Source organism: Pistacia vera, unplaced genomic scaffold (genome assembly GCF_008641045.1).
Source record: "Pistacia vera cultivar Batoury unplaced genomic scaffold, PisVer_v2 Contig460, whole genome shotgun sequence".
NCBI classification, from domain to species: Eukaryota; Viridiplantae; Streptophyta; class Magnoliopsida; order Sapindales; family Anacardiaceae; genus Pistacia; species Pistacia vera.
In genome coordinates this window covers 950,711-971,697 of record NW_022196291.1, presented here as the reverse complement: position 1 = coordinate 971,697, position 20,987 = coordinate 950,711, and the positions used below count along the sequence as shown (strand labels likewise).

Sequence of the window (20,987 nt, the reverse complement as noted above, 5' to 3'; positions counted from 1 at the left end):
CTTGAAATATAAGTGTATTTTACGCGCATCTCAACCCCGAGACCCTGAAGTTGACAACCAACTAAGTCTTTCAATGGTCACCCCTAGGCCCTATCAAACACCTGTGGGGACTTGGATTCTAAAGTTCATGAAACCTCATTTTGATTTTTTACCACGACGTCTCCAAGTGGTGGTTAGTGTATTTTTAATTATGCTTGTGTATCAATTATTTACAGGCAATTGAATGATCTTTTGAATTGACAAATAGTTTTTGGTGGAGCTTGTTTGACAAATTGCAAAGTACTGATTATTTGATTAGAAATATTTTAAGTTAATAGCAGCAGTCAATGCATTGGTTTGAATCGTTTGATGGAAAGAAAGAAAGGGTTTAAACAAAAGCCTCAACTGGTCTAAAGTCTTCATAAAAAGAAGCAAAATATTTCTATCTTTATAACCGAAATAACTACCATTTGAACCCTACATCCTAGCTCCTTTAAATGAGAAAAAAGTAAGTCAGAAAGTGAGAGAGAAAAAAATAATTGAAAAGTAGCTAAAATCAATGGGATTTGCAGAAGCTCTTAGAAAAATTAAAGCAAACCCTTTATTCATACACAAAAGTTAACACATTTTAGACATAATTATATGTTACAAATAAAGCAAAATAAAAGAGAGTTTACTTAGCTTTATTTACTATAATTTTTCATTCAAGGGAACACAAAGTCTCAAACTCCATTTGTATATAAAGTTATGGTAACTACTATTAATAATCACACACAAAAACACATAAAATGGCTTTAAAAAAGGGAAAGAAAAGTTATTCCCCACCACCCCTCCTAAATTTTATGTGCTTTCTTGTTTATTTTTTATGTAATGGGATAAAAAATTTGGACACAAATATCAAATTTTGTTTTAACTTTGTAATCTGTGTTTAACATGTGCTAGATTATGAAAAACCATGCTAGATCACCTGGTCTAATGATAACTGTTGAGTATTGAGTTCAACCAGAATAATAAGATTAATACTTAATTTGATTACATGATGTCCAAATTTTTAAAGTTGGGTATTTGTGTACAATAATTCTCTCTATTCAAAAGAGAGGGATGCAACTATATGATAGAATTGCAGCTGCTCTAGTAACTCTTTGGCATGGCTTGAACCTCGGTGCTCAACCCTTGAAAATAGCTCCTCACTAAGTTGGTCACCTATGTGGGCATCAACAAGTACCCCAGCCACACTCCGGCAGCTGTTGGCGAGAGCTCGACCGACCTCAGTCGCATCGTCGGGCTGGCTAACCACAAGGGGGCTTCCTCCTTTGAATATCTCTAGCTTGTTGATTCTGAATGACCCATTTGCTTCAACCACCTCCCTAAAGTCTTGTAAGCTCGATGCATACACTGGTATGTTGAAAGTGTCACGTTTTTCACTTGTTATAAGGCCCTGTTATAGTTATATATAATTAGTAGCTAATTACTGATCTGTAAATTAAAAAAAAAGATTAAGAATCTCAAAACGTTCACGTCTGAAATCCATGAAAGACTAAAGACACAGGCCATGTAATGGGCCTTAAGAGTTTCAATATGTCCTTAGAAAAGGGCCTAATCAGAAGTATACAAGTATGGGTGAAAGTATGAATTAATTATAAGGGGAGAAGAGTTTCCAAAGACCAACAGTAGGTAAACTATGAATACCTTATCATAATCTATGGACCATCTTGAATACAGTAGATGATTAAGGGACAAAATCATAAGTAAATGTACTCTTAAAACTGTTTGAACACATGTTTGGGCCCTAGGGTTTTTTTCAACCTTATCTGGTTAGCAATAATCCGAGATGACCTAAATGAGTTTGTTTTTGTGTCTTGCTGCAAGAACATGATTGTGTTTGTGCTGCAACATCAATCTATACTATAGGTTCATTCACACATCCCCACTTGGCAAATATTTTACCATAGTGCCGACACGATGATTGACAGATGGACGGCATAGATCTAGTCGTGGAACGAGTATCAACGGCTAGGATCGATGTGGGCTAATAATGACCAGTGAGAATTCATGACACATATGGGCTAATCAACCCAAACACACCTAATGATACCTAACTCTCTTTCCATGGTGTCTTGTTGCTTTTTGGTCTGCCAAAATGAACCAAACTTGACCCAAGTCCAAAAGGGAGGCCTTATGGCCTGAACCAACATTACAACTTTTGTAAAGGGTTATTATTACATGTATTCTGCATGATCGTCTAAAAGGGTTATCGGCAAACCATTTAACAGAGAGAGGGTATGTATACAAAAAACGAGGAGCTGTGAATCATGATTACCTCGAGAACAAGATCATTCCAAGAGTCCTGAAAGTGGGTCCCGAAGAGGATGCCGGGGCCACCTTGGTCAGTGGGGTCAGGTGAGGTTCTGCCTAGGCAGACAAGAAACATTGACCCTCCTCTCTTCATTTCTTGTGATCTTGCTTTGAGAAATGCAGCCAAGTCTCTTTGGAACTGGCTTTTGTATGCATTTGCTGTCTGTTCATTTGCATTGTGGATGAACACCCTCCCTTTGTTGTATGCTGGTGATCTCTTGTCTTGCACACTCTCTGGTACCTATTATATCAATGGAGATTAATTAGAGCTATTATTTATCTGGGTTTTTATCAAAGTTTTTTGTTTTTTGTCTAAAGCAAAAGCAAAAGTAAAACGGACCAAATGTATTTTGGGAAACAGTTCCTGCAAGTTTCAGCCAATAACAGAGACAATATTTATAAAGCATTAACTTTTTGACCTTCTAAAAGCCGGCAAAAAATAAAAAAAACATTTGATTCTTGCTCACTCAAATTCAATAGGTTCTTGTCTATAACTTAATTACCATTACTGAATATTATACTAAATTCACAACCCATAAATCATTCTAGGGAATGCACTAAATTATGTTGATAATAATAATATCTTTTAATAATATATATTATCAAGCTTACAACTTCATGACAAAATAATGAAATTTCACTGCATAAACATGTAAGTTTTATCAGAATAATGATCACCTGAGATAGCCAATGCAAGGAGAATGCAGAGTGGAAGAAATCAATTGATCTTGTAGGGAAAAGCCGGCGGTAAAATGATCCGGGCACGCCGGCGACGAAGTAAGAGCGGTGGTTATCGGTGGCTAGGCACTCCTCCATGCTACCTTTGGCAATAGGTGGGAGGAGTTGAAATAGAGTGTTGAAGTCATTGCTAGGGAGGTCGGAGAAGAAGGCGGAAAACTCGGGAGGCACGTATCCCGAGGACTCGTACCGCTCGATCATGTGCTTGATAATGACATCAACGATGTAGAGTGTATTGTTGCCACAAGAACAGCCTAAATCCGCCACGGTGAAGGGCACTTCCGAGGCCGGTTTTAGCTGAACATTATCTAGGGTTTCTTTCAGTAGGTGCAGCATGGATCGAGCATGCTTCGCCTGCATGAAAAATTATTAACAACTTAAAATACAACCAAAATAACATAAAAAAAAAAAAAAATTAATAATCTCAAACTCTACAAATGGTAGAAAACTTTTACACTAGATTATATATTTATGTGGAGGTTTTGATGCTCCAAAACTTGAAGGAAATAATCAAAAAAGAAATGAACCTGAGCTTGGCTCAACAAACGTATCGAAGGAAAAGGTAAGGGAGGAAAGTACCTCTCATAGTAAAGCTCGAAAGCTAGTCCTTGTTACTGTAGATCTCCTTGGGGAGCCATTTTTGTAGCTATATATAGCTAAAGCTTGATGGAATTTGGAGTGTGTTTTAAAAGAAATTTAAATAAAAAAAAAACTATATATATATATATATATAAGAGGAAGAAGAAGAAGAAGAAGAAGTGTGATGAGTATATATGTTGAAAAGAGAGGGTAGGGAGAGTTGAATATATATAAAGAGAGAAGAGAGGAAAAGAAAGGGGATGGTAAAAAAGATGTTCAAAATTATCTACACATTATTTTTGACTTTCACATGCACCAAAAATAATTAAACAAATAGACCCTAGATTGACGCCGGATTTCAATGTTTCCGATCTCTATATATGTATATCTATTGCCGGAATTCAATCTACTTAATTAAACTCATGTCTAAATTACAAGTATATATATATATATATTTCGGATCCTCTCCCGATATAAACTGCTTCATTCGGTTTTAAGGTATTTATTGATAATGGAACTAATATTTATTATGCACGAGATGGAGCTTCAAAATGCTTTCTTAAATTGATTTTGTGTTTCATATTGTGAGGAATTAACTATTTCTGGATGACTGAGTGGTTCGATAAAGACTTTTGAGTGTATTACTCAAGAGGTCCTAAGTTCGAGTCCCCATTTGATTGACGTAGCTACTAAATCTCTTACCCGACTAGTAGTTTCAGGGTTTCAAAATATTAGTTGAGGTGTACGTAAGCTGGTCCAGACACTCCCGTTCGTAAAAAAAACAAAAAATGATAATTAACAATCTAAAAAGTTGATCATAAATCTGCAGACTAACACTAGTAGAGAATTAATAATTAAAGGTTATCAATTACATGCAAAAATGAACAGTAATCGTGGCCCCAAGCCATCCTCATATAACCCAACAGCAATCAATTAAATTAATGGTAGTTTAATTAGAACACCATAATCAAGTATTAGCTACCTTCTAATCAGAAAAGAACAAAAACTTAACCCTTATATAAAAATGGAGTACTAGTAGTACTATAACTGTTTGTATCTAATCGACTGAACCTGGTTTGAGGTTATTATTGAGTACAAAAAGGTTTGCTTGGATCATATGCCAAATAATATAGTACAAATTATAAGTAATTAAAGATTAATTATTGAGTAATTATCTGCTTAAACGATACGTATAAAGACATTAACAAAACCAATAAACAAAAGAAGACAATCAGTATGTCTCTTAAAGCTAGAAATATTAATTTCTTTGTATTTATTATGGTTTAAGAGAATGATTAGAAGGTGTTGTTGCTACAGTTTGATGATGAAATCCATCAAGATATATAATAAATGAGTTGCAGACTTTTTCCCACCAAAATAATAGTTTAACGATACTTTTTTACCATCCATAAACTTTTAAAACACCGTTTTCTCACCAAAAAAAAAAAAATATGCTTTCCGATTCGACGTCTAACGGAGAGCAAACTTGATTCATGTTGTTGAGGCTTTTAAATAGAGGAAGCTAGTGAGTCTTTTGATAATTGAAAGTTGGATTTTGGTGGTCACAATTGGTCAGAATTTGACTTGAGAGAGACGACTACGTAAATCCTAATCGCTCGATTGTCAGCGATTGGCGGAGTCAACAAAAGTAAAGTTTAAAGGGTTTCAGTGATTGATGATCGGAGAAGAGAATAGTGATAATGGTGTGAGGTCATATCGATGCTAGAATCGGCCGACGATTGACGAGGTCGACGGAAAAGTGTCAGTAAAAGTAGTTTTTGAGTGGGAAAAAGATGTTTACTCTAAAATAAAAATAACTCAGCTTGCCATGCCATGGCCATGCACATGCCATGCATGCAATGCAAACTTTTTTAACATATCATAATCATAATCATAATTAATTAATTAATTAATTGATTGATTAAAGTTAAACTTTTGTGATTAATGAGAAAACTGTATATGAGATAATGGGGATCAGAGAGATCTATTAAAAGTTTAAATTATGATTAATTATTCTCCTGATTTTATAATTTAATTATTAAACCATCACCCCAGAAATCAAGGTTCCCACCTTCTACCTAACTTCTTCTAGCTATTAATTAGACTACTAGTCTTTGTTTGATTAATTACAGGCTCCATAAAGAGGCAGTGAAAAGAACAGAATTTTCACACCATCACCATTAACATACAGTAACCTTCTTTAATTAATGTTTTCTTTTCTTTTTTTTTTAAAACCCTTTTTAGCAAGTGATCTAAAGACCTGGGATCTTGTTTTATCAGATTAATTAATTTTACCTATCTCTGTGTCTGCGAGACTGCGACCCCTCCACGATCGAAGTCTTAAACTGGCCGTGATAGTCGCCTGTTCATCTGAAACTGAAACTCTGCCTATATAGGCATAGCTATATATACCTCTTTCAGTTCTTCTTAATTATTCAACTTTAATCTTTAATTATATCTATTATTCATTTCATAACCAGGGTTTGCTTCTAGTTTACTGAAATATGTTTTAAAAAAAAAACCATGCAAAATCGATAATATTATTACTGACTACATACGTAAAGTCTTTTTCTTTAAGTAAAGTTTTATATTGGCCCCCTTTGCTTTGTTCAAAAACTGAGAGAAAAGAGCTTTACACTTGATGGTAAGGGATTAGTCAGAAATGAAATGGCTAATATTTTAATGCTTTTAAATAAATAAAGTTGTTTTTGTTTTCTGGGTAGTTAAAGAGAAGCTATCAGCAATGGTGGAATGGTCAAAAAAGAGAGAAGATGGATAAGCATGAAGCTATGTATAGTTATTTTTTGTCATGAGTATTTTGTCTAGTAATATTTTCACCATATTGGACCACCATAACATGCATATATAATTGAGTTATTTGAAGTTTGAACCTTGAAAGAGAAGATGATTGTTTATTTTATATTTTTTCGATTGTAATCTTGTGTTTAACGTGTTATACGATTCGAAAAGGGCAAAAGGAATTTTGATTTTATTAGAAGGGATTCTGGTTACTTCTCCAATAGATGATGAAATTTACAAGACTTTAATCAAAGGAAATGTCAATTTGAATCGAGATTAACAAAAAGAAAGTCTTCTTTTGCTTTCGTGAAGAAAAATGTTACCTTTTGAAATTACAATGTTGACAATACTCCCAAAAGTGAAATTCAATTTCATGTGTAATGACATAATTGATGGATCCCATTTGAATATTTGCATAAATTTTGGATTGGACACCAAATCCAAAGCATGGTTTTGCAGGAGTTGAAAGGAACAATCTTCCTGTAATTATTCAAACCCAGTAATGGTATGGTTCTGGATTTATCAGGCAAAATTCAACCTAGGTTGGGAATAGTGAGGACATAAGCTATATATTGAATCACAAAATAAAATGGACTAAAATAAGAAGAAACATTAACTAGAGGGTTGTGACCTCTACTCAATAGTGTGATTACTTTAATGAATTTTTTAAATCTAATTTTCTCTGAAGATTGATTGGATTACAAGGTAGAATTTATCTCTTATCACTCTAAACATGGGTTTCTACAAGTGAGTGCCAAGAAACACTCAGAAATTAATGCAAAATGGGATCATTCAGAAGCAACCAAACAATTTTAAAAACGTAGGGCTAGTATTGGCCCCTAGATGAAGGAACAACTTAAGTTTAAAGGTATTGGAAATTGAGTATTGAGCATAAAATTCTGGGTTTGGAACATATTATAAATTGCCATTGTTATTAAATCGAGGGCATCGAGCTGAACATTAATTTAATGCATCAAGAATTTACTGCTGTCTTCTTCACTTATCTGTAGAAATGTGCATGGGTTCAATTTGATTCAAGTTGATATCTGTCAGAGATTAATAACCTGTATCTTGGAATAGAGTTTCTCTCTTATAAACCTTGGGGAATAAGCCATTCCCAATCAATCTCAGCTTTGAAGAGGCTTGATTTATTGATAAACTTGAATAGATGGTTCAAATTGATTATCCATGGCAGTCCATTTAGGGAGTAGATGATAGAAAGCATAAAGGAGTTACCACTGCTACTCCAGCTTATGCATACCACAACTAATCCTCCGGAATCCTGAAACTACCGGCTAGATAAGAGATCAGTTATGAAACTCAGAACTGCATGAAGATGGATGAACTTTGTGTACTTCAATGGCCAGAGTTCAAAAAAATTCTATCCAAGAAAGGAACCAAGCACAATGACATTATCTCAAGAGGGTCGATGGTATCAGAATCGAGAGTTTTAATCGCATCTGAAATGAATGATACTTCACATAGAGAAATTAATTTGGCATTGGAATCACTAAAAAGAATAAGGAACAGCAGAAATATAATTTTTATAAATTACTCTGCCATAGTTAGTTTACAGCAAGTCTCAGGCACCAAAAATGGGGCATGAAAGAATACAATTTAAATTACTATTGGGAGATCATACAGACTAAAGCTGCAGCTAAATATGGTACAAGGTATGAGCTCCCTCATCAAAAGTTTAAAGTACCCATTTCCATCACCTGTTTCGTCACAAACAAATCAAATAGAGAATGATTTTAGAAAAGTGTACCTCTTTTTAATTACTCTAAATCAGATAATAAGGAAATTAAAAGTATTTGAAAGTAAAATAGAAACAAAATCAGCGGGTATATACCTGAACAAAAATGAGTACTGATGGAATTGCCACAACAAAAGACAAGAAAAAATGTTGACTAAGCTAGGTGCTTGACTAGATTAATCGGAAACAGGCCGAAATACCCCTTTCAGTTCATCATAAAACCATCTGCAGCAGAAAAATGCTCTACTATCAGAAAAAAACCCAGGCTGAATTCATTTCCTGCCTGTATGTAATGAATAGAGTAAAAATACATACTTGCACAGGAACATTGGCTGTCTTCCTCTATCTGCCTTAATTCCTAAACGACTGAGTCTTTCATTCTCTTCCTTAAACTTGCCAGCAGTGAGAACTTCACATGGACCTTCAATCAAGCCCGCCATCATAATGTTCTCACTATTAGAGTCATAGAGCTGTAGCATAGAAACAGCGAGTTAAATTGAAAACTAATATGCATAGTTAACATAAAGTATATACAAATTCCAATCCAAGAAAGGGAAGAGGCAGACTTCAAGCAACCTTTCACTCTCCCTCAATATCTCACCCAGCGAACCAGCAGGCAGACAACCAATAATGTGCAATTACATAAAAAGGTCTTATAAAAATAGAAATACAAGTAGAAGACTAAATTTCAGAAAAAAAATCACCTCACTGCTTTCAGGGGCACATGGGCGGCCAACAGCCTCTGGCAAGTCACCAGGAAAGAAGCACCTATTTACCTTAACCCACTTTGACCCATTTCTAGTATCCTCCCACATGGCCTACAATAGAAATCAAAACTGGACCACATTAAAAACTGGAAAGTAAATTTATTTCCAAAGAATATACACAAGTGATACAAATTTCAGGGTATGCTTGATCAACACTTACCTGAAGCTTAGATGGTATTGTTTTGCCATGATTAAACTGCAAAAGCGCATGATCCTGCACTTTATACATTATTCCTTCAACGGAACAATACTCGTAAAAAATTTTCTCATCCACAGTTTGAAGTACGTCACCAATCCATTCCACATCTCGCAATAAATCAGAAGAAACCCCAGAACTTTCAACAGGATTTGGCTGTGCAACGTCTTTCCCATCTTGCTTAACCATAGAGTTGCCCTCATGACTTTTCTCTAAAGAAACTTCAGCACAGCTGGGAAGATCTGTACAAACAACTTGTGAATCATGTGAAGATTGTACATGATCAGAATGATTATTTGTTGGCCCTGATAATATATCAGGAGGCTGTGATTTCGAGGCGGAAGGCAATTTCTCTGTGTGTGTAGATGATTCACATACTTGGGTGGGCTGAGTTAACCGTTCACTGGATGAATCAACAGATGGCAAATCCAAAACAGCTCCTATAGATTTTGTTGTGTTATTTAGGAAAGTACCAGAAGTGGTTTCCTGATCTGTATCTTTTGTGCCAGACAAGAAATCACTGCCTTGTGTTGCACTAGTATTTTGAATTTTTGAACCAGGTGCCAATTCTAGAGTGTTGCTACCTATAGTACCAGACCCAGCAGAGCTTCCATTTACAGTTATCTTCTGCTGATTAACCTTCAAATCTATAGATCCAACTTTCTTCTCTGGAGATGACTGAAATACAGATGTGTTGGAAGGCATTTTTGGTGCATTTATACTTCTCATGACACGACCATATTTAGGGGGCAAAGGTTTTCCATTGCTTAATTTCAAGCAATTCACACAATGCCACTCACCACCTCTAGGGATTCCTTTCTGATTATTCAGTTGCAGACATTTCAAGTGAAATCCTTTCTCACAAGCATCACAAAGAACGATAGTTTCCACTTCATTGACAGTAAGTTTGCACATTTGGCAAGTCAAAGCCTTATTCATATATTCTCTTGAAGGTGGGGTCCATGTGGGATGCTCAGGAAGCTTTGGATGCAGTAACTTCTGAACAATCTTAGCAATGTCATGGTGACTATTGCTAGAATGTGGAGCTTGAACAGTATTCACACCTTGTGAAGGCTGATGCATGCTGGGCAAATTTCCAGATGCAGTTTGAGTCATAAATGATCTAAAGGTTTGATCTCTAGCTGCTTGAGGAACTGTCCGTGATAGATCAGCAGTTCCCTCAAACTTGATAGGATTAAGATTTTGCACCTTGTTTTCTGGTCCGGGTTTAGCTGATGAGGCAGATTGGGGGTGCACAGTCCAAGTTGGAGCATTCACCAAGTGATTTGAGGAAGTATTTGCTGCAACAAATAATATCTATATGTAAGTGCGATCATAAAGAAGGAAACCAAAAAAGTTTAAAACAAAAAATTCCCGTTAAAATGAAAATAAGGAAAAGAAAACTGAGGCACATAAGAACAGAAAAAGTTGGCAGGGTATCCTGAAAATTTTATCATCTATTCTTCATTATCTAACTTTAACCAAAAAAAAAAAAGTCTTTATCTCAATTGGACAAGCAATATATGAAGCACAGTTGTCCGTCATCTGATAGCCTCACAACTTCTGAACAACAAAATATAAAAGAAGGCTCAGAAGTTACAAATCAATATATACATAGCAAAATCAGATCTTCAACCATTACTTGTGACTGCAGAAAAGATAGGAGGGAATTACCTTGTACTTGGGATGCATAAGAAGACCCATTTGATCCCCCATCCAATCTAATTTGTGGTCTCTCAATCCTATGCAGTGCTGATGAAGATGAATCCTTTCCTAAATGGCTGCCAGTAGAAATTGTAGGTGTTCTTACTTCACTGGTGGGCAAGTGATATGGTGGAGGTGTGGAAGTTCCAGCAGAAACATGGACAGGAGGCGATGAAGCTGGGAAGCCTCCAGAGTGTATTGCTGGAGAAAGACCTGATTTATCTGATGAGAACATGCGAACAGTATGTGACACCCCACGACTATCAGCTGTTGTACCAAAACTTGTCTGCAACGGGTGAGGGTGAGAAGTATATGTAGTAGGTTGTGCTGCAAATTTCTTGGAGTCTTCCATCTAGATTCAAAAAAAAAAAAAAATAACAAAAATATCCCAGTTCAAAATAATATGTATGGTTACATAACATGTTAAAGTAGTAATTTCAATATACTCCAGCCAAAAAAGAGAAACAATTATTAGCTCAGGAACACACAAGCTTAGTCTAATTTGTTGTTAGAGATCCAGTAGAAGTATAACCTTTAATCCACTACTTTAGGAAGAAAAGAAAAAATATGTTGTCTATTGGGCTCTGTTTCTTAAACTATTTCCTAGAATCTAGACAAAATGTAAAGAAAGGTTCCTGGATTTATAAGTCACCACTAAAGTTGGACTAGATGTTCTGTTTTTTTTATTTTTTGTGGGCTAGGTGAAGCTTCAAGTAGCTTAATCAATTAAAAAACATTACACAACTTATTATCTCTTTTTAAGCTCTCTCAAAACAAAATAGCACCATACCAAAGCTTGATCTATAGTTTCAAATCTGTGAAACAAATACCTTGAAAAGCAAATACTGGATTGAGTGAACAAAATATTATTAGAAACAAAAGCAAAAGCAAAAGCAACATACTATACAAAAACACAAAAATTCCATGTAATAATCACATAAACCCTGTCCATATCAACCAAACATAGTTTCTATCTATCCAAAGTTTTTCCATCACCAAACACAGAAAATATTCGATTTCAAGATAATTCATAAAAAGAACAAAGAATTTAGAACCAAACTGAGAATTCTAACCCAATCAAAACCACATAACCCACAATATCAAATAACCCTCCCATACTTCCTCTGACCAAATTCATTACAATTAAAACTAAACACAAAATGAACACATTAAACAACATAAGTAACCAAAACTAAAACCAACCTACGATTTCAGATGCCCAAAATCACAAAGGCAAAAAACCTTTACTCTTTAATCTTTATAATCTTTCTGAAAAAATTCTATCCAAGAAAGGAACCAAGCACAATGACATTATCTCAAGAGGGTCGATGGTATCAGAATCGAGAGTTTTAATCGCATCTGAAATGAATGATACTTCACATAGAGAAATTAATTTGGCATTGGAATCACTAAAAAGAATAAGGAACAGCAGAAATATAATTTTTATAAATTACTCTGCCATAGTTAGTTTACAGCAAGTCTCAGGCACCAAAAATGGGGCATGAAAGAATACAATTTAAATTACTATTGGGAGATCATACAGACTAAAGCTGCAGCTAAATATGGTACAAGGTATGAGCTCCCTCATCAAAAGTTTAAAGTACCCATTTCCATCACCTGTTTCGTCACAAACAAATCAAATAGAGAATGATTTTAGAAAAGTGTACCTCTTTTTAATTACTCTAAATCAGATAATAAGGAAATTAAAAGTATTTGAAAGTAAAATAGAAACAAAATCAGCGGGTATATACCTGAACAAAAATGAGTACTGATGGAATTGCCACAACAAAAGACAAGAAAAAATGTTGACTAAGCTAGGTGCTTGACTAGATTAATCGGAAACAGGCCGAAATACCCCTTTCAGTTCATCATAAAACCATCTGCAGCAGAAAAATGCTCTACTATCAGAAAAAAACCCAGGCTGAATTCATTTCCTGCCTGTATGTAATGAATAGAGTAAAAATACATACTTGCACAGGAACATTGGCTGTCTTCCTCTATCTGCCTTAATTCCTAAACGACTGAGTCTTTCATTCTCTTCCTTAAACTTGCCAGCAGTGAGAACTTCACATGGACCTTCAATCAAGCCCGCCATCATAATGTTCTCACTATTAGAGTCATAGAGCTGTAGCATAGAAACAGCGAGTTAAATTGAAAACTAATATGCATAGTTAACATAAAGTATATACAAATTCCAATCCAAGAAAGGGAAGAGGCAGACTTCAAGCAACCTTTCACTCTCCCTCAATATCTCACCCAGCGAACCAGCAGGCAGACAACCAATAATGTGCAATTACATAAAAAGGTCTTATAAAAATAGAAATACAAGTAGAAGACTAAATTTCAGAAAAAAAATCACCTCACTGCTTTCAGGGGCACATGGGCGGCCAACAGCCTCTGGCAAGTCACCAGGAAAGAAGCACCTATTTACCTTAACCCACTTTGACCCATTTCTAGTATCCTCCCACATGGCCTACAATAGAAATCAAAACTGGACCACATTAAAAACTGGAAAGTAAATTTATTTCCAAAGAATATACACAAGTGATACAAATTTCAGGGTATGCTTGATCAACACTTACCTGAAGCTTAGATGGTATTGTTTTGCCATGATTAAACTGCAAAAGCGCATGATCCTGCACTTTATACATTATTCCTTCAACGGAACAATACTCGTAAAAAATTTTCTCATCCACAGTTTGAAGTACGTCACCAATCCATTCCACATCTCGCAATAAATCAGAAGAAACCCCAGAACTTTCAACAGGATTTGGCTGTGCAACGTCTTTCCCATCTTGCTTAACCATAGAGTTGCCCTCATGACTTTTCTCTAAAGAAACTTCAGCACAGCTGGGAAGATCTGTACAAACAACTTGTGAATCATGTGAAGATTGTACATGATCAGAATGATTATTTGTTGGCCCTGATAATATATCAGGAGGCTGTGATTTCGAGGCGGAAGGCAATTTCTCTGTGTGTGTAGATGATTCACATACTTGGGTGGGCTGAGTTAACCGTTCACTGGATGAATCAACAGATGGCAAATCCAAAACAGCTCCTATAGATTTTGTTGTGTTATTTAGGAAAGTACCAGAAGTGGTTTCCTGATCTGTATCTTTTGTGCCAGACAAGAAATCACTGCCTTGTGTTGCACTAGTATTTTGAATTTTTGAACCAGGTGCCAATTCTAGAGTGTTGCTACCTATAGTACCAGACCCAGCAGAGCTTCCATTTACAGTTATCTTCTGCTGATTAACCTTCAAATCTACAGATCCAACTTTCTTCTCTGGAGATGACTGAAATACAGATGTGTTGGAAGGCATTTTTGGTGCATTTATACTTCTCATGACACGACCATATTTAGGGGGCAAAGGTTTTCCATTGCTTAATTTCAAGCAAATCACACAATGCCACTCACCACCTCTAGGGATTCCTTTCTGATTATTCAGTTGCAGACATTTCAAGTGAAATCCTTTCTCACAAGCATCACAAAGAACGATAGTTTCCACTTCATTGACAGTAAGTTTGCACATTTGGCAAGTCAAAGCCTTATTCATATATTCTCTTGAAGGTGGGGTCCATGTGGGATGCTCAGGAAGCTTTGGATGCAGTAACTTCTGAACAATCTTAGCAATGTCATGGTGACTATTGCTAGAATGTGGAGCTTGAACAGTATTCACACCTTGTGAAGGCTGATGCATGCTGGGCAAATTTCCAGATGCAGTTTGAGTCATAAATGATCTAAAGGTTTGATCTCTAGCTGCTTGAGGAACTGTCCGTGATAGATCAGCAGTTCCCTCAAACTTGATAGGATTAAGATTTTGCACCTTGTTTTCTGGTCCGGGTTTAGCTGATGAGGCAGATTGGGGGTGCACAGTCCAAGTTGGAGCATTCACCAAGTGATTTGAGGAAGTATTTGCTGCAACAAATAATATATATATGTAAGTGCGATCATAAAGAAGGAAACCAAAAAAGTTTAAAACAAAAAATTCCAGTTAAAATGAAAATAAGGAAAAGAAAACTGAGGCACATAAGAACAGAAAAAGTTGGCAGGGTATCCTGAAAATTTTATCATCTATTCTTCATTATCTAACTTTAACCAAAAAAAAAAAAGTCTTTATCTCAATTGGACAAGCAATATATGAAGCACAGTTGTCCGTCATCTGATAGCCTCACAACTTCTGAACAACAAAATATAAAAGAAGGCTCAGAAGTTACAAATCAATATATACATAGCAAAATCAGATCTTCAACCATTACTTGTGACTGCAGAAAAGATAGGAGGGAATTACCTTGTACTTGGGATGCATAAGAAGACCCATTTGATCCCCCATCCAATCTAATTTGTGGTCTCTCAATCCTATGCAGTGCTGATGAAGATGAATCCTTTCCTAAATGGCTGCCAGTAGAAATTGTAGGTGTTCTTACTTCACTGGTGGGCAAGTGATATGGTGGAGGTGTGGAAGTTCCAGCAGAAACATGGACAGGAGGCGATGAAGCTGGGAAGCCTCCAGAGTGTATTGCTGGAGAAAGACCTGATTTATCTGATGAGAACATGCGAACAGTATGTGACACCCCACGACTATCAGCTGTTGTACCAAAACTTGTCTGCAACGGGTGAGGGTGAGAAGTATATGTAGTAGGTTGTGCTGCAAATTTCTTGGAGTCTTCCATCTAGATTTAAAAAAAAAAAAAAATAACAAAAATATCACAGTTCAAAATAATATGTATGGTTACATAACATGTTAAAGAAGTAATTTCAATATACTCCAGCCAAAAAAGAGAAACAATTATTAGCTCAGGAACACACAAGCTTAGTCTAATTTGTTGTTAGAGATCCAGTAGAAGTATAACCTTTAATCCACTACTTTAGGAAGAAAAGAAAAAATATGTTGTCTATTGGGCTCTGTTTCTTAAACTATTTCCTAGAATCTAGACAAAATGTAAAGAAAGGTTCCTGGATTTATAAGTCACCACTAAAGTTGGACTAGATGTTCTGTTTTTTTTATTTTTTGTGGGCTAGGTGAAGCTTCAAGTAGCTTAATCAATTAAAAAACATTACACAACTTATTATCTCTTTTTAAGCTCTCTCAAAACAAAATAGCACCATACCAAAGCTTGATCTATAGTTTCAAATCTGTGAAACAAATACCTTGAAAAGCAAATACTGGATTGAGTGAACAAAATATTATTAGAAACAAAAGCAAAAGCAACATACTATACAAAAACACAAAAATTCCATGTAATAATCACATAAACCCTGTCCATATCAACCAAACATAGTTTCTATCTATCCAAAGTTTTTCCATCACCAAACACAGAAAATATTCGATTTCAAGATAATTCATAAAAAGAACAAAGAATTTAGAACCAAACTGAGAATTCTAACCCAATCAAAACCACATAACCCACAATATCAAATAACCCTCCCATACTTCCTCTGACCAAATTCATTACAATTAAAACTAAACACAAAATGAACACATTAAACAACATAAGTAACCAAAACTAAAACCAACGTACGATTTCAGATGCCACAAAATCACAAAGGCAAAAAACCTTTACTCTTTAATCTTTATAATCTTTCTCTCAGAAAACTCAAAACTGCACCTTAATACGCAATACTATTGAAGCTAAACACATAAAGAACACATTACGCAGCAAAATTAACCAAAAATAAATCAAAAAGCAAAATCCTAATCTTTATTTTCTTCCTCTAAGTAAGCTCTGGCTTCTCCCAAATACTCAATTTAACTGAAACTAGACACACAAATAGCACAGTAAATAACAAAATTAACGAAAACTAAAACCAGAACACGATTTTCAGAATCCTTTTATTACCTTCTTCTTAGTAAGCTCAAGCTTATCCTTAATACTCAACCGTTGCCCACGAAACCCTAATCTCTGTTCCTTAATTCTCCCATTAAGTCCCAAATCTTCAATTAATCCCACAATTGCGTCTCTCGCCACAATGTCTCTGGGCGCCAAGCCCTCACACATCTCCACCACCTTCTCTCTGGCTTCCGCCATCAGCCGGAGCTCCGCCTCCGTCGGGCCCCTTCCTCCGCCTCTCATCCGCCACATCGCCGACAAAACCAGCACGATCTCCGCCACTCGCTTCGCCTCCTTCTCGGTGCCAATTCGCGCCCTCTTGGGAGACTTCATTGCCAATAACTCTTGAGACTCTGTGTTCTCTGCCGCTCTTTTGTCGAGCGGTTTTGTTGCTGTTGAGGCTTGTGGGTCGGGGTTTAACGGTTCGTTTGGTGCAACACTTGGCGTTGTTGGTGTTGGATCCATCGAATTGGGTTTGGGTTCCAGAGTTTCAAGTGCATGAAACGATGTCGTTTTCGCGCAACCTGCAAAGAGAGATGTTTTAGGAGGCAGTAAGAGAAAGATAGAGAGAGAAGGGGTTTATTTAGAATTTAATTTGTACGGTTTGTTGACTGAACCGCTTCGCTTTTCAATGATAATACCGGTTTATTGGAACGGTTCACTGTGGAAACGAAATTTGGGGGATTTTGTGTTTAGGGTTTGTAACAATTTTTTTTTTTTTTTAAATATACGATATAATATATCAAGATAGGTAAAATACGTTAAATAAAATATGACTGCAGTAACATTATCATATTATTATTTTTTAATATATGTAATTATTTTAATATACTAAGATCGATAAAATACGATAAAACGTCTATTTAGTAACATTATCACGTTAATAGTATGATGTAATTTTTGTTTTAGTTTAACAATAAAACAACAATTTAATGTATATATATAATTTAACATGAAATAAGAATGTTTATCACAAGTTATTATGCATACATTAATTTTTAGTTTGTATTTTTAATGTATTTTTCTTTTATTTTGTTTTTCATTAATAAATAACATGAATATGACCACCCTTTTTCATGTAAACATTACTGTTATTGAATGAGTCTGCTTATTATTAAACGTCCTCTAATAGACGTTATCATTATTTAATAATTAATATCGTCGATAAATGATACACTTAACTGTTAGTAATGTCACCATTACTTAACAGTTTAACACTGTTAGTTAACGACACAGTCACTTGACGGTTTTTCTCATTAGTTAACGTTTATTAACGGTTGTCATCATTATTCACCATTGTTGTTTACTAACGGACGTTGCTGTTATTGAGAGACAAAATTTTCTAAAGTAGTTACCGTGAAAATACAGTAGCTCCATTTTTTTAGAATACTCGATTCATTTATTCATTGCGTATTAATTTTCTACTATACAAGTAAATGTACTCATATATAAAATTAAATTTTGTTACACAGGCTCTTATGATGAAATTAAGTTGAATAGTTGATTTTCTCTCATAAATGCATGTGAAGTTATCTTTTCTATTGAGGTCACAATTTAATTTAAAATGGAAGGGGCTCTTTGAAAAATACCAAAACTTATGCTAAAGTGTTATTTACAAAATAGTGACACAACTTCACTTCTTTTTACATTTACATACCCAAAGTAGCAAAGTCTCTAGCTGTAGTAAATTGGTTGCTGATAGAATTCAGTTTGTTCTGTGAAGGCTACATCACTGCAGATTACAACCCTAGAATCAATGTAGAAAATGTCAGCATTTCGAATCGAAAAACCTCGAACAATCGGCAGAGGAAATCCTCTCAAGAGGTGTAAGTTCACATATGGCATGAAGACTGTTTTGAGGAGAGTGGACATTACTGACTGCAGAATATGTACCCACAAACCAGTGAGATGCATAGCCAATTCAATAAGCCAGTGAGATTATCAAATTTCTGAATTGATCAAAGCATGTAGAACAAGGCGGTACAGTACTTAACCTGAACTAGTTGCATATGAAGATTTCCAATGTTGCTCCACTTCAAAGCAGCAGTAAAATCAATCAATCTGATGCTTCCAATAAGGTTATTGCTCAAGATTTTTGGAGTACATGAAGTGCTTATTACCTGTAACACAAAATATGCAAATGGGGTTTTAAGAAAAATAGATGGAGAGCATGAAAGCTACAGCCTACAGGTGTTTTGAGTTTGCTTACCAATGAGATGCATGCAACTGGTACAACTTCATTTGAATCCAGAACATTGATTATCACATCTAAGTAAACTGTGACATCAATGTCATGCTCTGAAATTTTTATGATTGGAGGAGAAGTAACCGATAGATTCAGATTCATTTCGTCGTTCGGATACAGTTTATACAGTTTCGGAACAATGTATCTCCATCCAGCAGTGTTCAGAAGTGACTCGTCTGGTACTTTGTCCACAATCCAGTGCATATAATTTGCCTGAACCAAAAACAAAAAAGAAGTTTAGTTCATACAAGTATCCAACAATAGTTGAGTAGTCTAAGATTAGTAGGGTACAAACTTACATTGAAGTACACTAATGCAGCTGAACTGAAAACATTTTCATGAAATGCAATTCCAATCATCTTAGCTGCAGTATTACAGTAAATAGAAGCCTGTAGTCTTTTGTGGTCATAGTTTGGGACTGCAGTGTCACTTGATGCAGAAAATAAACCATTAATCTCAAGTTCAACTGAAGAACTTCTCAACACAGGACTGCTGACAAAAGTAACATTAAATGCTGCAACATCATTAACTGGGATTTCTTTTGGGAGTGATTGCAATAAGGAATCCAGCTTGGTTATCTCTTCTCTGGTTTTCTTGGAAATAGCATCTTCAACTTGAGACCTTATTTTCCCTCCAAATGCTTCAACCACCCTGGAAAATAGGAATCTGAATATTAAGGTATAAACAAAGTATTGTATAAGCTTCTGAAATTATTATATTGAGTAAAAGAATTACATACCCTTGATAAAGCCAGGAGGCTCCACCATCCAATTTTACAGAGATATCTTTTACAGAGCTTCCACAGTCTAAGAGAGAAAGCTTAATCATTCCTCCTTGATCCTTCAAAGCTATGGTAACTCCCACTTCCATACCTTCAACCTTTGAGCAGATACTTTTTGTTAGTTGAAAGTTTATGTTTAAAGAAATACGCTAATTGACACGACTGTGTTACTTAAAAGGACTAAGAAAAGTCAATCTAATGAACCAGTATCAACTCTTTCATCTTTTATAATCTTGAACTCTCATAAGCAAATGTTGAAAGAGAAAAGGTCTTAACTGCATACCAGAACAGAGGCACTCCCACTATCAGAAACAGCAATTGGCAGTAACCAAGTACCATAAGAGTACTTCCAATTCATGCTCAAATTCGCGGTAGCACCTGATGCAACAAGAACAACACCTGTATCTCCAATTTTAGCATATGAAGTATCAATATTAACATTGTAAATTGTGATATTGGATAGAACCATTTGAACTTTCCCAACTACTGGGATTTTCTTAGACTTCTCGATATCTTTCAGTTTGAGTGGAATTATAGAGGAAATAGCCTTGCTTATCAGAACACTCTTAACAAAATCAAGACCCTTATTGGATATTACTACTGAGATGTATCCTTCTTCACTGGATTGAAGATGGGTTCTTGTAGGAACCAACAGAATTGATAAGAAAATGAATAAAATTGCAGGTGACGAGAACTTTGAGAACCAACCCATCTCAGCATAGGCCTTGAATGAACTGACAAGAGAAGTTGGTCAAAAATAAGTAGCTTCAAACATGGGGCTTCTCTGAGGAGAATTCTTAAGTGAAAACTCTTTCTTCCCGATCTAATCCTGATCATAAAACTTTGAAAGCAACAGCTTGTTATTATAATCGGTTTATGAACAAAAATTTGGTTGGTTAATGTTATTTGGAGGTTTCTTCATTATTTGAGTTTATAGTTGGAAGAACATTATCAGTTACTATTTATAGTGTCATCTTGTGGATGCGTGTGGTTCTTGATCTCTTAAAGACAAGCGTCTAAAGCAAGATTCGCATTTCGCACCCCCACAAGATGGACTTTCGCCTACAAATGGACCCACAAATTAGCCCAGTTAGTAAATGAATAATACTTTGAGTACTAATGAATGGGTACTAATCTGTGTACTAATTAAAGCATAGTACGGATACTATACGTATAGTACGGGTACTATGCTTTAGTTAGTACACAGATTAGTACCCATCCGTTAGTACCCATAGCATCACTCTTAGTAAATATAG

The 20,987-nt window shown here is 35.5% G+C and overlaps 4 protein-coding genes across 6 annotated transcripts; all 4 read right to left on the bottom strand.

The window, feature by feature from the left end:
• Positions 1–1,041: 1,041 nt before the first annotated feature.
• On the bottom strand, positions 1,042–4,559 carry LOC116145152 (indole-3-acetate O-methyltransferase 1). Its single transcript, XM_031430585.1, has 4 exons — positions 4,524–4,559; positions 3,013–3,426; positions 2,300–2,575; positions 1,042–1,417 (listed from the first exon to the last, which is right to left on the bottom strand). The coding sequence occupies exons 1-4, from the start codon at positions 4,557–4,559 to the stop codon at positions 1,064–1,066; spliced, it is 1,080 nt and encodes a 359-aa protein (XP_031286445.1). The 3' UTR covers positions 1,042–1,063.
• Positions 4,560–7,975: 3,416 nt separating this feature from the next.
• Positions 7,976–11,225, bottom strand: LOC116145151. Its single transcript, XM_031430584.1, has 6 exons — positions 10,844–11,225; positions 9,134–10,470; positions 8,911–9,024; positions 8,522–8,676; positions 8,303–8,431; positions 7,976–8,168 (listed from the first exon to the last, which is right to left on the bottom strand). The coding sequence occupies exons 1-5, from the start codon at positions 11,223–11,225 to the stop codon at positions 8,383–8,385; spliced, it is 2,037 nt and encodes a 678-aa protein (XP_031286444.1). The 3' UTR covers positions 7,976–8,168; positions 8,303–8,382.
• Positions 11,226–12,297: 1,072 nt separating this feature from the next.
• Positions 12,298–17,245, bottom strand: LOC116145273. Its single transcript, XM_031430713.1, has 7 exons — positions 16,715–17,245; positions 15,166–15,547; positions 13,456–14,792; positions 13,233–13,346; positions 12,844–12,998; positions 12,625–12,753; positions 12,298–12,490 (listed from the first exon to the last, which is right to left on the bottom strand). The coding sequence occupies exons 1-6, from the start codon at positions 17,168–17,170 to the stop codon at positions 12,705–12,707; spliced, it is 2,493 nt and encodes an 830-aa protein (XP_031286573.1). The 5' UTR covers positions 17,171–17,245; the 3' UTR covers positions 12,298–12,490; positions 12,625–12,704.
• A 1,037-nt stretch (positions 17,246–18,282) lies between these two features.
• Positions 18,283–20,651, bottom strand: LOC116145242 (putative BPI/LBP family protein At1g04970). Of its 3 annotated transcripts, none has more exons than XM_031430679.1 (6): positions 20,015–20,651; positions 19,690–19,829; positions 19,250–19,616; positions 18,915–19,163; positions 18,700–18,825; positions 18,283–18,583 (listed from the first exon to the last, which is right to left on the bottom strand). In XM_031430679.1, exons 1-6 carry the CDS (start codon positions 20,441–20,443, stop codon positions 18,380–18,382), a joined length of 1,515 nt encoding a protein of 504 aa, XP_031286539.1. In that variant the 5' UTR covers positions 20,444–20,651; the 3' UTR covers positions 18,283–18,379. The 3 variants fall into 3 exon arrangements, with proteins under 3 accessions (XP_031286539.1, XP_031286541.1, XP_031286540.1); XM_031430681.1 differs by having other exon boundaries at positions 18,283–18,452; XM_031430680.1 differs by having other exon boundaries at positions 19,250–19,601.
• Positions 20,652–20,987: the final 336 nt, after the last annotated feature.

What these genes read in the sequence shown, in the direction of transcription:
- LOC116145242 (XM_031430679.1), bottom strand. Translation starts at nt 20,443, where the DNA reads ATGGGTTGGTTCTCAAAGTTCTCGTCACCTGCAATTTTATTCATTTTC. An exon ending in GTGGGAGTGCCTCTGTTCTG is followed by an intron (nt 19,830 to 20,014) that starts GTATGCAGTTAA and finishes ATCTGCTCAAAG; the next exon opens with GTTGAAGGTATGGAAGTGGG. An exon ending in GCCTCCTGGCTTTATCAAGG is followed by an intron (nt 19,617 to 19,689) that starts GTATGTAATTCT and finishes CTTAATATTCAG; the next exon opens with ATTCCTATTTTCCAGGGTGG.
- LOC116145273 (XM_031430713.1), bottom strand. Translation starts at nt 17,170, where the DNA reads ATGGATCCAACACCAACAACGCCAAGTGTTGCACCAAACGAACCGTTA. An exon ending in TTATGCATCCCAAGTACAAG is followed by an intron (nt 14,793 to 15,165) that starts GTAATTCCCTCC and finishes TATTTGTTGCAG; the next exon opens with CAAATACTTCCTCAAATCAC. An exon ending in CAGCCAATGTTCCTGTGCAA is followed by an intron (nt 12,754 to 12,843) that starts GTATGTATTTTT and finishes TTTCTGCTGCAG; the next exon opens with ATGGTTTTATGATGAACTGA.
- LOC116145151 (XM_031430584.1), bottom strand. Translation starts at nt 11,225, where the DNA reads ATGGAAGACTCCAAGAAATTTGCAGCACAACCTACTACATATACTTCT. An exon ending in CAATACCATCTAAGCTTCAG is followed by an intron (nt 9,025 to 9,133) that starts GTAAGTGTTGAT and finishes TTTCTATTGTAG; the next exon opens with GCCATGTGGGAGGATACTAG. An exon ending in CAGCCAATGTTCCTGTGCAA is followed by an intron (nt 8,432 to 8,521) that starts GTATGTATTTTT and finishes TTTCTGCTGCAG; the next exon opens with ATGGTTTTATGATGAACTGA.
- LOC116145152 (XM_031430585.1), bottom strand. Translation starts at nt 4,559, where the DNA reads ATGGCTTGGGGCCACGATTACTGTTCATTTTTGCAT. An exon ending in ATTACTGTTCATTTTTGCAT is followed by an intron (nt 3,427 to 4,523) that starts GTAATTGATAAC and finishes TTTTTCATGCAG; the next exon opens with GCGAAGCATGCTCGATCCAT. An exon ending in GGAATGATCTTGTTCTCGAG is followed by an intron (nt 1,418 to 2,299) that starts GTAATCATGATT and finishes TAACTATAACAG; the next exon opens with GGCCTTATAACAAGTGAAAA.